Below are 16,975 nucleotides of genomic sequence, written 5' to 3' on the forward strand. Positions count from 1 at the left end.
GACTCAGCCTTCCATCCTTTATAAGGTAGGTAAAATGAGGACCCAAATTGTTGGGGGCAATAAGTTGACTTTGTATACAATATACAAATGGATGAAGACTATTGCTTGACATAGTGTAAGCCGCCCTGAGTCTTCGGAGAATGGCGGGATATAAATGCAAATTTTAAAAAAATTAATCAATCAAAACAGAGCTAGAAGGGACCTTGGAGGTCTTCTAGTCCAACCCCCTGCTCAAGCAGGAGACCATATAGCATTCCAGACAAGTGACTGTCCAGTCTCTTCTTAAAAACCTCCAGTGATGAAGCACTCACAACTTCTGGAGGCAAGTTGTTCCTCTGATTACTTGTTCTAACTGTCAGGAAATTTCTCCTTAGTTCTAGATTGCTTCTCTCCTTGATTATTTTCCATGCATTGCTTCTTGTCCTGCCCACTGGTGCTTTGGAAAATAAGTTGATCTCCTCTTTGTAGCCACCTTGCAAATACTGGAATACTGCTATCGTGCCACCACTCGTCCTTCTTTTCTCTAGACTAGCCAAACACAAATAATACAATTGTTCTTCATATGTTTTAGACTCCAGGCCTTGATAATCCTATTAGTTGCTCTTCATTGCACTTTTTCTAAAGCCTCAACATCTTTTTTGTAATGTGGTGACCAAAACTGGATGCAGTATTCCAGGTGTGGCCTTACTAAGGCTTTATAAAGCGGTACTAAGACTTTATGTGATTTTGATTCTATGCCTCTGTTTATACAATCAAGGATTGTATTAGCTTTTTTGGCTGCCGCCACACACCACTAATTCATGTTTAAGTGATCATCCACTAGGACTCTAAGGTCCCTCTCAGTTACTGTTTTTGAGCAAAGTTTCACCTAAACTGTACTTGTACCAGCCTAAGTGTAAAAGCTTGCTTTTCTCCACATTAAATTTCATTGTGTTGGATAGGACCCATTGTTCAAGTCTGTCAAGATCGTTTTGTATCCTGAGCGTGTCTTCTGGGGTGTTGGCTATCCTTGCCAGCTTAGTGTCATCTGCTTGAATTGTTGGGTTGAATTGTTGGGTTGTTGAATTCCTGTAACAACCTTGAACCTTCTCTGACTTTGTTAAATGTGTTACCTCAACTTTGTTATCTGAAACAAATAGTATCCAAGAAAGCCTGCTCAACCCCAATTTTTTTTTTTTTTTTACATTTATATCCCGCCCTTCTCCGAAGACTCAGGGCGGCTTACATTGTGTAAGGCAATAGTCTCATTCTATTTGTATATTTATATACAAAGTCAACTTATTGCCCCCCCAACAATCTGGGTCCTCATTTTACCTACCTTATAAAGGATGGAAGGCTGAGTCAACCTTGGGCCTGGTGGGACTAGAACCTGCAGTAATTGCAGGCAGCTGTGTTTAATAACAGGCTATCTTACAGCCTGAGCCACACCGCGGCCCTCATTTTATTTCACATAAAACATTAAAATTGTTGCCTTTGTAAGCCACCATGAATCTTGAAGATTTTGCGGTATGCAAATTTAAACTACAATCATCCCCACCCATCATCCTCACCCTCTTTTTCAATTTCACAACACGAGATCAGATGATGACAACATAACTCATATTTTAAAACTTCACTTGGTCCAGGAAGTTGGAAATCATCTTCTATGAAAATGGCTCCTCTTCCTCTCAGCCCCCAACCCTGACTATTCCAACAGTATTTATATCTCACTTTTATTAATTTTATAAATAATTCAAGGCAACGGACATTTATTACATACCAAGTGATTTGGGAGTCACCATCCAAGACACCGTCCTCCTTCCATTTGCACAAATGCAGTAAGATTCTTCCTCCTGTTTCACAGGGGTCGCCTCAAAGTCAGCAGAAGGAGCCAGAGATATTGTGACCTGGCCATAAAGAAGAAGATGACAATGAGAAAGCTGGGTGGTACCCCTTGAGGGGTACCCCTCCAGGGAAGGAATTCCTAAAAGGAGGAGACGGAAAAAGGTGAGCTTCAGTAGATAAGAAGTAAAGATTAAGAGACAGACAGACAGAGAAAGACAGAGAAAGAGTAGATTAGCCAGACAGACAGAGAAAGGGTAGATTAGCCTTGCTGAATTTTAGACAAATGTTTGTCCAATCTCCTCTTAAAAGAGCTCTAGTATTGGAGCATCTACATCAGTGGTTCTCAACCTTTATAGTGCTGCGACCCCTTTAATACAATTCCCCACGATGTGGCGACCCTTTTAATATAATTCCCCACGATGTGGCGACCCCAGCCGTAAAATTATTTTCATTTTGAATTTATCACGCCTGAAGCCGTATTGGCTAGCGATCTGAACTGCTTGCGATTGCCTTGAGGACGGAGGCATTAAAGCGGAGACTCCTCCCCTATTAAGTTTATGGCGCCTGAAGCCAGATTAGGCTAGCGATTGGGAGTGATTGCAGCTGGCTTGAGAGGGAGACATCAGAGCAAAGATTTCTCTCTTTTTTAATTCATCGCGCCTGAAGCCGAATTCGGCTAGCGAGTTGAAGAGCCTGCAGCTGGCTTGTAGAGTCAACCATTGGAGCACGATTCTTCGACTCACAAGTATACTTCCCATTTTTCCGATGGTCTAAGGCGACTCCTGGCAAATCGTCATTTGACCCCCAACGGGTCCCGACCCACAGGTTGAGAACCGTTGATCTACATCTTCTGGAGCAATGGCTCCCAATCTTTTGGGCACCAGGGACTGGTTCCATGGAGAGGTTTTTCTGTGGCCCAGAGGGGGCATGGTTTTACGTGCTACCTGCAAATCTCAGATGGGGCTTCGCTTGTTTGCACCGCCCGGTTTCTGCTTTATTCCTGCATTGAGGTTCTGCAGGGCACGTGACATGGATTTTGTAATTTGTTAATTAACACAGTTATTTTGTATTTAATTAGACTTATTCTCTTTCTTTTTGTTCTGAACCAGCCTTAGCAAGTAATGATAGGCTGCATCCTCGACAGTAAAAATAAACCCTTTCCAAACAGGGTATTCATGTTATAGAATTATTCATGTGGATAAACAAAAAACAAACATAATTAGTCCCAACAGACTTTAGGATTAATTGCTTGCTGTACCTTAAAAACAGCAAGTCCGAATTGTTTCCTTTATCCTAAAAACTTCATGTTTCATGCTGCGGCCAAGTGTCAGTCCACAGACTGGGGGTTGGAGACCCCTGTTCTGGAGGGTTGAATAATAATAATAATAGCCTAAAAACAGCATGTGAAGTCTGGGAGCATTTCTATTCATTGAAATAATAGCAGAACAGAATAACTGTCCTGTCCCACTCCTCCTCTGACGGCCGGGTCGGGGAAGTCCGTATCAAGGTGCCTCTGCAGCTCTGCCAAAGTCCTATCAGAGTCCTCAGGGCAGGCATGAATCCAAGGTGTGACTTCAGCAATCCAGATTAGACTTTGCCTGACTCAGAGAATGCCAAAAGCAGATCCTTTATATAGGCCATGGGGTGTGGCTCCATGACTCAGCACTTATCCAGGCCTGCCCCTCCCTTCCTTTTGCTGACGTCGCCTCTCCATTCTCCGGAAGCGTGGATCTATCCATTGCATCGTTTCGTCTCAAGCTGTTGGTAATCCCAGCTTGTGGCTGGCTTCAGGCGCACATGCTATCGGAGGGAGGTTTGTTTGTTCAGTTTGTCCGGGCATGGTGCCAGGACTGGGGGCTGGAGGCATGCCAGGACATTCTTCTGTACTATCAGTCTCTGGCTGAGATAGCAGGAGATGAGAGGGGCCCGGCTGTGGGGTGGGGGGGCGAGCGAGGCACAACAATAACAGAGTTGGAAGTGGGCTTGGAGGTCTTCTTGTACAATCCCCTCCTACTCAAGGAGGAGATCCTATATCATTCTAGACAAATAGCTATCCAATTTGTTCTTAAAAACCACCAGTGATGGAGCACCCACAATTCCAGACAAGTGGTTGTCCAATCTCTTCTTAGAAACCTCCAGTGAGAGAGCACCCACAACTTTGCAACCCACAACCGTTAAGGACGCCTTACCCGGATGCAGTCAGTCTGGTAAGAGAAGACGGTGACTTTGAGCAGGAAGGCTTCTCCTCGCACCACGGAGTAAGGCAAGGTGAGTTCAATGAAGAACGGCTGGAAGCCCTTCAGAAAAGTGGGCTGGGCCAAGCCAAAGCCTGTGTCTGCGGAAAGGCAGAAAGCGCCAGCTTTCCATTCGGTGATGGTGTCCGGGATGGTCACGGGAACAGACAAGGCTTCAGAATCCCTGAAAGATAGAAGAGATCAACAAGTGAGGAGAAGGGATACCCAAATCCTTGCAGTGAGGAAACCTATGCAAGTTCAATACATAGCATCTCAATTACAGGTAATCTATAATTAACAACAGCAATGGGACCGCAATTCCATCTCTAAGCAACGTGGCTTTAAAGCACAATGTCATGTCACTGCACCATTCGGTGAGAGCAGTTCTGGTTGCCACCATTAAGCGAATCCCATGCCCATTGTTAAGTGCGATATAACCTGGTTACCATTCACATCCTCCTGCTGGCTTTCCTATTGAATACATGATAGTGTGTAGTCATGTTATCTTACATGATACCTTACATGATCAGAGTCTTCCAATATCTAAGGGGCTGCCACAAAGAAGAGGGGGACAATCAATTCTCCAAAGGACTTGAAAGCAGAAAAAGAAGCAACGATTGGAAACTAATCAAGGAGAGAACCAACCGAGAAATAAGGAGAAATTTCCTGACAGTGAGAATAATTTATCTGTGGAACATCTTGCCATCAGAATTTATGTGTCCTCCAGCATTGGGTTTTTGAAGAAGAAATTGGACAACCACTTATAATATAATATAACAACAGAGTTGGAAGGGACCTTGGAGGTCTTCTAGTCCAACCCCCTGCCCAGGCAGGAAACCCTACACCATCTCTTGTCTGAAATGGTATAAGTCTGCTGCTTGAGCAGAAGGTTCGACTAGAACAGCGGTCACCAACTGGTGGTCTGTGGACCACTGGTGATCCGCGAGAAAATTTTGGTGGTCCGCAGAAAACTTATTTACATTTTTTTAATATTGCACTAAATCAGGGGTCCTCAATCTACGGCTCCTGGGCTGGATACGTGCAATGAATGTTTGTGTTGCTGCAGAGAGTCTCCCCCTTCAGGGTCTTTTTGTGCGGGTTGGAGGGGGGCAGAAATTCAGACGGGGTCTGCTTCAGCCTCCTGGTGTGGGGCTTTGGCTGAAGGCTAGAGGGAAGCACCCCTGGTGGCGAAGAGCCGGCGGGCCTTGTTCCAGTGAGACTGCCTCATGGCCTGGAACTGGCTGACTATCTCAGCCATCTGAGGTTCCAGGCACCGGTACCTGGCCTTGCACTCCCGCAGGTCTTCCCTCTGTTTGGAAAGCCTATGCTCCTAGTCCTCAGTGAGGTGCTTCTGCTGAGCCTCCTTCTTTGTCAGATCCAATTTTAACTGTTTTGCCAACTCTTTCTCATGGGTGGCTGCTTAGCTACAGTAACTGCTTCCTGTTGGGGCCCTAAGGAGCCTGGGCAGGCAGGAAAGGAGTGGGTGAGAGTGGCAAGTAGAGGCTGGCGAGGCGCCCCTTGACACAAATGACATTGAGTTGGCCACGCCCACCCAGTCTCATGACCACCTAGCCACGCCCACCCAGCCGGTCACTAGGCAGATTATTTTAGTGGTCTGTGGGATTTAAAATTATGAATTTGGTGGTCCCTGAGGTCCAAAAATTTGGGGACCCCTGGACTAGAAGACCTCCAAGGTTCCTTCCAGCTCTGTGATTACGGTATTGACTATGGTTATAGGAAGCCAGAAAAGAAGGTTGCAAATGACTATCACATGACTGTGGCACAGGTGCCAAGCATCTGAACTGTGATCATGTGACCATAGGGACACTTGAGCCAGAACTTTGAGGATGTCATAAGTAGCACTCATTCAGCAAAGTTTAAGCAATCATTGAATGTGTGATCGTTAAACAAGAACCAATGCGTTTGCATTGTACTTTCAAATCAGTTTCTGAAATCTTTTGGGGATTTTTTCCCCCCCTAAAGCAACTCCTTTAGCCTCCCAAAAAGAATAAACTTTAAGAACTGAAGCAAATGGGATTGATGGAATTGTTTCTGTTGAGAGAACTAACTGCACTCAAAAGGAATTGAGAGCCAAATTTGGCCCTCGGTTTACCTTCCCAGTAGGCAACCGAAGATCATTTAAAAGCAATTAATTTGGGTAATCGTGATAAAGCAGGATATCCCTATGAAAAGGGAGAACTTCGAGACTCATCTTACATTCCTTTCTATCGTGCAAGTAGGAGTAATCCCTCCTTGCACAGTAAATCAACCGCAAAGGTTGTTTGAAGTTAGATGCCAGTTGACACTAAGAAACTTTTTCTTAACAGGAGATAGTATCCAGCCATCCTTCTGTAACTTATTGTTTCAGTTTAAGGATGTTACAAGCAATCTAATCAATTCATACGATCATAGGATAGAAGTTTTCCTAGATTCCAATCTCTAACGAACCTGAACATTATTTTAAAAGGCAGAAAATAATTCAAATTAAAATACAAAATAGCCGTGTTAGTTAGCAAATTACACAATCCATGTCATGTGACCCTCAGAAGAACCTTGATGAAGCAAGAAGCAATGGATGGAAACTAATCAAAGAGAGAAGCAACTTAGAACTAAGGAGAAATTTCCTGGCAGTCAGAACAATTAACCAGTGGAACAACTTGCCTGCAGAAATTGTGAATGCTCCAACACTGGAAATTTTTAAGAAAATGTTGGATAGCCATTTGTCTGAAATGGTGTAGCAGGGGGTTGGACTAGAAGACCTCCAAGGTCCCTTCCAACTCTGATGTTATGTTATGTTATTTTTTTATATTTTTTTTTGCATTTATATCCCACCCTTCTCCGAAGACTCAGGGCGGCTAACACTATGTCAAGCAATAGTCTTCATCCATTTGTATATTATATGCAAAGTCAACTTATTGCCCCCAACAATCTGGGTCCTCATTTTACCTCCCTTATAAAGGATGGAAGGCTGAGTCAACCTTGGGCCTGGTGGGACTTGAACCTGCAGTAATTGCAAGCAGCTGTGTTAGTAACAGACTTTCTTAGCAGTCTGAGCCACGCAGAGCCCTTATGTTATGTTATGTTATGTTATGTTATGTTATGTTATGTTATGTTATGTTATGTTATGTTATGTTATGTTATGTTATGTTATGTTATGTTATGTTATGGAATGAGAAAAGGTCAAGTTGATAGGTAAGATTGGGGGTGGGGTCAAATCCTCACCCATTTATTGCATGTTTTAAAAGGGGCAGAGCTTTCAGTTCCCATTATTGCATCCGGCACTCATGCAGAACGGAAGAGATGATGCAAAGGAGAGAAATTAATTTAGAGCAGTTAGGACTTGAATAGGATAGCATTTAACTCTGCCTTTTTAGTGCAGAACACAACCCAGACGTTAGTTACCATTTAAAATCGTCACTTCTCTGACGTTTGCCCTCTGGTTTTCTAACCACAGAAACAATGTAAAGTAGCGAAAAGTCAGTTCAAAAGGGATGTTGTTAGGCATTTCTCTGCAAAATGCAGGACTTCAAATTAAAGCTTCCCTGACATCTTTCTTAAAAGAAATCCCATTAAGGAGAACGCATCACATCTCAGGATCGTCGGTATCTGTGGCCCTTGTTAGTGGCACCGCTCTTCCTGAAATGACAAGAGCATCCTTGAAGTCTTTGGAGAACCATAAAGATGATCTTGGAAGAAGCCATTAAGTAGCTAGAAAAGTATTAGACTATCTTCCCCTGACTTCCCTGGAATATAAAAAAGTAGGAAAGGGAAAATGCAGGAGACTGGCAAGATTCTGTTATCATAGGTAAAGGTAAAGCTTCCCCTCGCACATACGTGCTAGTCGTTCCCAACTCTAGGGGGCAGTGCTCATCTCCGTTTCAAAGCCGAAAAGCCAGCGCTGTCCAAAGACGTCTCCATGGTCATGTGGCTGGCATGACTCAACGCCAAAGGCGCATGGAACGCTGTTACCTTCCCACCAAAGGTGGTCCCTATTTTTTCTACTTGCATTTTTTACATGCTTTCGAACTGCTAGGTTGGTAGAAGCTGGGACAAGGAACGGGAGCTCACCCCGTTACGTGGCACTAGGGATTTGAACCGCTGAACTGCCGACCTTTCGATCGACAAGCTCAACGTCTTACCCACTAAGCCACCTTCTGTTATCATAGCCTATTTCAATTGAAACCAAATTAAATTACAGGTAATTCTCGACTTACGACCGCCACTGAGCCCAAAAGTTCCATTGTTAAGTGAAACATTTGTTAAGTGAGTTTTGCCCCCTTTTATGACCTTTAGCAGTGGTTGTTAGTAACACGGTTATTAAGTGAATCTCGCTTCCCCGTTGACTTTGCCTGTGAGAAGGTCGCAGAAGGGGATCACATGACCCTGGGACAGTGCAATGGTCGTTAAGTATGCAATGGTCATTAAGTATGAGTCAGTTGCCAAGCCTCTGAATTTTGAGCGCATGACCACAGGGTGATAAGTGTGAAATATGGTCATAAGTCTCTTTTTCAGTGCTGTTGTAACTTTGAACGGTCACTAAATGAATTGTTGTAAGCTGAGGACTACCTTTATTAAACGTGTTACTGCCAAGGCCACCCACTTGACTTTCTTTCTAATATTTTCCACCTCCCTAGTTCAACATAAGGATCTTAAGGGGCTTCTGGTTGACATCTCGAAGGTTGTCACAACACACATAAGAAAAGGGTGTGCCTTATATCAGGGGTCTCCAACCTTGCCAACTTTAAGACTTGTGGACTTCAACTCCCACCTCTGGGAGTTGAAGTTCACAAGTCTGAAAGTTGACAAGGTTGGAGACCCCTGTCTTATATCACACCACCACGATGCTGCAAAGAAGCTACAGGTTGGAGTGATATAGCAGATACGGGAATATTTTCTGAGAAGCTTTTATCAATGAATGGCCTGAACCTTTGCACCCTGACACCACCACTTACTCCATTGTCACCAAATCCCACAACCACGTTTCAGGGAACTGCATTCTGACAGTCTCAACAGGCATCATTTCGGTACGGAAAGGAGGAGGACTATTTTCGAGCAAAGCAGCTGATAAAAACATCGGCGCTGGGGCACCTGCCATTGGTACATAGTCATAATGATCTAGAGGAAAAGAATACGAAAGAATTTACATGTATTCCAACTTATTTGTAAAGAGCCTTGATAGACCTGCTTTGCAGGAACTCATCTCATCTCTTTAGAATAGAATAGAATAGAATAGAATAGAATAGAATAGAATAGAATAGAATAGAATAGAATAGAATAGAATAGAATAGAATTTTATTGGTCAAGTGTGATTGGACACACAAGGAATTTGTCTTGGTGCATATGCTCTCAGTGTGCATAAAAGAAAAGATACGTTCATCAAGGTACAACATTTACAACACAAATGATGGTCAATATATCAATATAAATCATAAGGATTGCCAGCAACAAATTGACAGTCATACAGTCATAAGTGGAAGGAGATTGGTGATGGGAACGATGAGAAGATTAATAGTAGTGCAGATTTAGTCAATAGTTTGACAGTGTTGAGGGAATTATTTGTTTAGCAGAGTGATGGCCTTCGGGAAAAAACTGTTCTTGTGTCTAGTTGTTCTGGTGTGCAGTGCTCTATAGCATCGTTTTGAGGGTAGGAGTTGAAACAGTTTATGTCCTGGATGTGAGGGATCTGCAAATATTTTCACGGCCCTCCTCTTGATTCGTGCAGTATACGAATCTTTGAAAGCCATATCGTCTTTTCCCGAAAATAAGACCCAGTCTTATATTATTATTATTATTATTATTTTGGCTCCAAAAGACACATCAAGGGCTTATTTTCAGGGAAACACGGTACCAGAGATGGTGAGGGACCGGCCCCCGCCAGCCTAGCCCAGCCCCCTCCCCAGTGCACATCATCATCCTCACTATCACTATAACGCTGTTTTGGAACAATATGACCTCCAAATGTCACTGGTAGGAGAAGGGTAGCTGCCCCTCTCCTGATTCCAAGCTCCCACAATTCTGGTTCTCCAATATGAGAAATGTGGGCAACAAAAGATGTTGGCATGATCCAATGTGAGCGACAAAGGATGTTGGCATGACACACAACTGTTTGTTGTCCCAAAGGTGCTTTTTTTTTCAAGAGGCAACTGGACTTTCTGGTTTTTCTTCAAAGACGTTTCGCCTCTCATCCAAGAAGCTTCTTCAGCTCTGACTAGATCAGTGGTAGTCAACCTGGTCCCTACCGCCCACTAGTGGGTGTTCCAGCTTTCATGGTGGGTGGCAGAGGTTTTGTCCGATACTGAAGCACTTTCCTTTTTTTAAAATTTAATTGACTTTTTTTAAAAAAAATCATAGCATTATTTAAAAACATTTTTCATTAGGTTTTCATAAAATTCTCCGTGACAATTTAAATTTCTGAAAATATACTATTTGTATCGTCCACGCATAAGTTTAATTCATCTTATGTAAGTGAGACTAAATGGCGCTATAGTGCGACCGCAAACAAAAGAGCCTCGTCCCAGAATAGCTCGCGTATCTCCCCCCACACATCACCCAGCTGTAACAGACAAGCAGAGCTGGTAGCTGGCGCCCCCCCCCAATCCATAATGCGCGAGAGGCATATGCAGACGACGATATACGGTGCATTACTGTGGGACCAGTGGGCGGTTAGAAAATTTTACTACTAACAGAGATACAAAAGTGGGCGGTAGGTATAAAAAGGTCGATTACCACTGGATGAGATGGAGGGGAATGGAAGGATTTTTTTATTTATTTATATTTATATCCCGCCCTTCTCCGAAGACTCAGGGCGGCTTACAGTGTGTAAGGCAATAGTCTCATTCTATTTGTATATTTACAAAATCAACTTATTGCCCCCCCAACAATCTGGGTCCTCATTTTACCTACCTTATAAAGGATGGAAGGCTGAGTCAACCTTGGGCCTGGTGGGACTAGAACCTGCAGTAATTGCAGGCAGCTGTGTTTTAATAACAGGCTATCTTACAGCCTGAGCCACCACGGCCCTTTGTGCTCCTTGCAGACAGCTAGTCATTTGCATTGTTAAGGTCACCTGGAGGTTTATCTGTGTCATCAGGGTCACCTGAGTGGTACAAAATAGTATGGAGCCTTCTTAGAACTGTTGAAAGGACTGTGTTGTAGATTGAAATACGACATCCTCTGTCTCCAATCTACAACACAGGCCTTTCAACAGTTCCAAGAAGGTTCCACACCCATTTGCACCACTCAGGTGACCCTGAGGACACAGGCAAATCTCCAGGTGACCTTAACAACTCGCTAAAAGAACACAAACATCCAGCTGTCTGCAAGATGTATAAATCCTTCCATTTCCCCATCATCCAGTCAGAGCTGAAGAAGCTTCCTGGATGAGAAGCAAAACGTCTTCAAAGAAAAACCAGAAAGTCCAGTAGCCTCTTGAGAAAAGCACCTTTGGGACAACCATGACCTGGATGGCTGAGAATCTCCAGAGGCAGCTGTTTGTTGTTCTTTGGAAGGAAGGCTCTTAAATTTATACAAAGGTATCCTAAACGGCATACATGTTTTGGCTGGATTTTGCTCCAGAGAGGCCTCTGAGCATTTAGTGTTGCTCAGAACATGAATTATTTCAATGTTGGAAGGAACTGTAGAAATCTTCCAATCCAATCCCTACCCAGTACAGGATCTATCCATTATTCAAGCTGCGTATTTCTTACGCTCAGACTCAGCATTCAGAATATCAACAATATCCCAATTACGTTTTCTAAGAGTTGTGGAGACAATTTTCTGTAGGGTCTTTAAGGGTTAAGCATCGTTCTGTTCAGAACTGGAGCTGATACTGATGAGTTGATAGTGGTGATAAACTCGCAACAACAATTGCAGGTGGTCCTCAACTGACAAGCTTTTGTTTAGTGACCGTTCAAAATTGCAATGGCACTGAAAAAATGTATCACTGTTTTTCACACTTACAATTGTTGCCACATTCCCAGGGTTGCGTGATCAAAATGCCTGTCAACTGGCCCATATTTATGACGGTTGCTGTGTCCCAGGGCTATGTGATCCCTTTTTGCGACCTTCTGACAAGCAAAGTCAATTGGGAAGCCAGACTGACTTTACCACTGTTTTACTAACTTAACAACTGCAGCAAGAAAGGTTGTAAAGTGGGGCAAAACTCAATTAACAACTGTCTTGCTTAGAAATTGAAATTTTGGGCTCAATTCGTAAATCAAGGACTAGCTTGTAAATCAAGGACTAGCTGTGTTTATCATTGCTACTAGAGTTACAGGTTACCCTTTTTTTCCTAGAGTGGAGTGGAGTGGAGAGGAGAGGAGTGGAGAGGAGAGGAGAGGAGAGGAGAGGAGAGGAGAGGAGAGGAGAGGAGTGGAGAGGAGAGGAGAGGAGTGGAGAGGAGAGGAGAGGAGAGGAGAGGAGTGGAGAGGAGAGGAGTGGAGAGGAGAGGAGAGGAGAGGAGAGGGTGGAGGAGGAGGAGAGGAGAGGAGAGGAGAGGAGAGGAGAGAGTGGAGAGGAGAGGAGGAGAGGAGGAGGAGAGGAGAGGAGAGGAGGAGAGGAGGAGAGGAGAGGAGGAGGAGAGGAGGAGGAGAGGAGAGGAGAGGAGGAGGAGAGGAGAGGAGGAGGAGGAGGAGGAGAGGAGAGGAGAGGAGGAGGAGAGGAGGAGGAGAGGAGAGGTGGAGAGGAGGAGGAGAGGAGAGGAGGAGGAGGAGGAGGAGAGGAGGAGAGGAGGAGGAGGAGAGGAGTGGAGAGGAGAGGAGAGGAGTGGAGAGGAGAGGAGAGGAGAGGAGAGGAGAGGAGTGGAGAGGAGAGGAGAGGAGTGGAGAGGAGAGGAGAGGAGAGGAGAGGAGAGGAGTGGAGAGGAGAGGAGTGGAGAGGAGAGGAGAGGAGAGGAGAGGAGAGGAGTGGAGAGAAGAGATGAGAAGAGAAGCTGGAAGGGACTTTGGAGGTCTTCTATACCTGCTCAAGCAATAGACCCTATACCTTTTCAGACAAGCAGCTATCCAATCTCTTCTTAAAAACCTCCAGCGATGAAGGGTTTATCACTGAAGAAGCTCAGAACAATGTTGATGTTATTCCTTCCTACAATTTTATCCTCAGTTTAACTGAGTCATAAGGAAAAGTGAAGACGGGGGTGGGGTTCCAAGCAAGAAACTCAGTTTCAATTCTGAAAGGCAGAAAGGAAGAGTTCCCTGATCTGGGTGCTCTTAAACCCCCGACAGCTTCCTCAGGAGGCTGTAAACCTGTAAATTGTTTCTGAAGAGTAACAGTAACAGAGTCGGAAGGGACCTTGGAGGTCATCTAGTCCAACCCCCCTGCTCACGCAGGAGACCTGTACTAGGCTGCAAACCCTGAGAAATACAAAGGAGAAACCTTGACGATTGGCAGATCTTCTCCATGCAAACAGCTGTGATTGCTGTAGAGATCTGTAGGGAAACAGGTGGTCCTCGTCTTATGACCACTTAACAAAGGTTTCACTTAGCAACAGAAATGTTGGGCTCAATTGTGGGTGTAAGTTGAGGAATACCAGTAGGTAATTCATGCTCTTTAGTCAGCATAGATATAAGCACATGCCAAAACACACGCACGCACAAAGTTTCCCTTTATAGCATAGCCACGTGAGCATTTTATTTTATATTTCCAGAGTGCACCTCCTACAAATTCAGCCCTCGGTGGATCAAATGCTTACCGTAGTAGCGTCTGAAAGACCAGGGGTTCAAGACCTGACATATCTTTGGCTTGCGTAATTCAGTACTAGAAAAAACATTTAAACCCAAGTCCTGTCAAAGGAATGAAGAAGTCACAGTGAAACATTTCAGAAAGTATGAACAGACCCAAATGGATTTATTTTTTTTACTTTTTTGTAAGTCCAAGGTAAATTCTAGGGGTAAATTTTCAATTTTCTTACAGCTGAACTCAAGTCTTATGGCTTTTCCATCAACTGCCTGGAAATCATTTACCTCTGTAAATCAACTAGTCTACAACTCTGGGAATTCCTGGTAGTCTCCTAAATGCGGTTATCTAACCAATCAAAGGTAATGACTCAATTCAAATTCAATTCTTGGGAGTTTTTTTGGAGGGGAGAAACATCCATCAAGTGATTTTGGAAACAGTATGGAAGTAGAAGACTCCTGCGAGTCCCTCGGACCAGGGATGAAATGCTCCCGGTTTGGACCGGATCAGCCGATCCGGTAGCGATATGGAGGCAGGTGGTTTGGAGAACTGGTAGCAAAAATCCCTGCCCCCGCTCTGCCACCCATGCTCAGCTGAATCGCGTGATCATCAGAGCCTTTTTTTTAAACTTTTAAAAGCATTTTTTTTACAACCTGTTTGGCCAAATAGGTTGTAAAAAAATGCTTTTAAAAGTAAAAAAAAAAAAAATCACACACCACAGCTGATCACCTCCCCTGCGCTGTTCTACTTATCCCATGCCTCCTTTAGCCGTGCACTGCAGGCACACGCACCTCACATTTGGTGCATGGTGCGCACTGTGCAGGCAGCGCATATGCGCAGCCAGCGAACCGGTAGTAAACCGGTTCAGATTTCACCACTGCCTCGGACTGCAAGGCGATCAAACCGGTCAGTCCTAGAGGAGATCAACCCTGATTGCTCTTTAGAAGGCCAGATCCTGAAGATGAAACTGAAATACTTTGGCCACCTAATGAGAAAGAAGGACTCACTGGAGAAGAGCCTAATGCTGGGAAAGATTGAAGGCAAAAGAAGAAGGGGACGGCAGAGGACGAGGTGGCTGGATGGAGTCACTGTGTGAACAGAGGATGGTAGAGGACAGGAAGGCCTGGAGGAACATTGTCCATGGGGTCGCGATGGGTTGGACATGACTTCGCAACAAATAACAACAACAAATGGGAGGAGTTTATCCTCACCTGTATGAAGGTATATTTTTCAGCCTAAAATATAATCCTGAATCTCTGGAAGGTTTCTAGCTTCCTATTAAGCAAGTCCAAATTTACTTCACTTTCTGAGATCAGCTAAGCAGTTTAGTTCTTATCAATTGCTAGCCTGTCTCTATTCAAATCAGGAAACTGAGCTAACGGTTTCCTGTCTAAATCAGGGGTCTCCAACCTTGGTCTCTTTAAGATTTGTGGACTTCAATTCCCAGAGTCCCTCAGCCAGCAAAGCTGGCTGAGGAACTCTGGGAGTTGAAGTCCACAAGTCTTAAAGGGACCAAGCTTGGAGACCCCTGGTCTAAATCTCAAGAAATCTCAAGACTAAAATGATCTTGAAGGGGGAGTGACCCACCTCTGCCCAATAGAATAAACCGGAAATTTGACCTTCCAGAAGCAGCAGAGAAGCTCACCTTAAAAATTTTGAAAACATCAGCTTCCCCATCAGAAAAAGGAACAGGATGATAATAGATACCATCCACCTGAATATTTTTCATTTTGATGCATGGCTTCTCCCATTCGCGCCATTCATTCTCAAGGTATCCGTAAGGTGAAGAGTCTGGGAGCAATTTATAGATCTGAAAAGAGAGACGTTGCAATTCAGTAAAGCTGCCCATCTCATGTGGATCCCCAATCCAGTTCTCTCAACAATAGAAGGAAATAGTTTCATTTTTGTGCTTGCTAAGATGGAATACCCAATGCCGTGTCCCACTCCTCCTCTGACGGCCAGGTTGGGGAAGTCTGTATCAAGCGTGGCCACAAAACCTCTGCAGCTTTGCCAAAGTTCTGTCAGAGTTCTCAAGGCAGGCAGGAGTCCAAGATGTGACTTCAGCAACCCAAATTAGACTTTGCCTGACTCAAAGAATGCCAGAAAGCAGATCCTTTATATAGGCCATGGGGTGTGGCTCCATGACTCAGCACTTATCCAGGCCTGCCCCTCCCTTCCTTTTGCTGACGTCGCCTCTCCATTCTCTGGAAGCGTGAATCCGTCCACCCTCCAGCTGCCGGCAATTCCAGCTCGTGACTGGCTTCATGCTCCTCATGTTCACATGCTGTGGGGGAGGGGTTTATTTGTTCGGTCTGTCCGGGCATGGTGCCAGGACTGGGGTCTGGAGGCATGCCAGGCCGTTCGTCTGCACTATCAGTCCCTGGCTGAGATAACAGGAGATGAGAGGGGCCCGATTGCGGAGAGGGGGGCGGGCGAGGCACAACACCCAACTATTTCCGCTAACATTTCCCTACACTTGCAATTGAACAAGTGGTTCTTGACTTACGACCACAACTGAGCCCTCAGATTTCCGCAGCTGAGCAAGACTAAGGAGATAATGAGTTCTGTCCCATTTTATGACCTTTCTCGCCACAGGGATTAAGGGAATCACCACAGTGCTTACGTTAGCAACAGCGTTGTTAAGTAAAACTGGCTTCCCCATTTACTTCGCTTGTCAGAAGATCGCCGAAAAGCGATCGTATGACCCACCCACCCCCCGGGGTACAGCAACCGTCATAAATATGATCCAGTTCCAAATTTTGATCACGTGACCTTGGGGATGCTGCAACAGTTGTAAGTGTGAAAAACGGTCATGAGACACTTTTTTCAATGCTGTTGTCCCTAAACCTGAGCCATGGTGGTGCAATGGTTGGAATGCAGCGTTGCAGGCTCATTGCCCACAGCAAAGCTGGCTGAGGAATTCTGGGAGTTGAAGTCCACAAGTCTTAAAGTGACCAAGGTTGGAGACCCCTGCTCCATATGACTCACCTCCGCAGGGGAGAGCTCGGCTTCAGGTTTCAAGAGAAAGACACTCTGGTCAACTGCATGGAAAGCACAGAGGGAGCCGGAGGAAGCAGCAAGATGGAGTTGGGTTTTCTGGCCAGGCAGGCCTTGTTGGTCAGAGAACCACAGTCTGGCCTGCAAACATAAACCAGATCTTTGAAAAAGGGCATTTCTTCTGCTAAATGGAGTCAGAAATGAGCCCAACGAAGCTGCAGAAGTGCCAGACTGTGTTGTCAAAGCTT

General features: G+C 44.7%; 1 protein-coding gene across 1 annotated transcript in view; it reads right to left on the reverse strand.

The window, feature by feature from the left end:
* LOC131191513 (alpha-2-macroglobulin-like) overlaps nt 1–16,975 on the reverse strand; it is a 108,624-nt gene that overhangs the window by 58,034 nt on the left and 33,615 nt on the right. Inside the window, exons 15-20 of the mRNA XM_058169733.1 lie at nt 16,719–16,868; nt 15,376–15,540; nt 13,747–13,837; nt 9,011–9,173; nt 4,014–4,242; nt 1,760–1,886 (exon numbers count right to left, since the gene is read on the reverse strand). Coding sequence (XP_058025716.1) covers nt 1,760–1,886; nt 4,014–4,242; nt 9,011–9,173; nt 13,747–13,837; nt 15,376–15,540; nt 16,719–16,868 — 925 coding nt within the window. The remainder of the gene's footprint in view (nt 1–1,759; nt 1,887–4,013; nt 4,243–9,010; nt 9,174–13,746; nt 13,838–15,375; nt 15,541–16,718; nt 16,869–16,975) is intronic.

Source organism: Ahaetulla prasina, chromosome 2, assembly GCF_028640845.1.
Source record: "Ahaetulla prasina isolate Xishuangbanna chromosome 2, ASM2864084v1, whole genome shotgun sequence".
Classification (NCBI taxonomy): domain Eukaryota; kingdom Metazoa; phylum Chordata; class Lepidosauria; order Squamata; family Colubridae; genus Ahaetulla; species Ahaetulla prasina.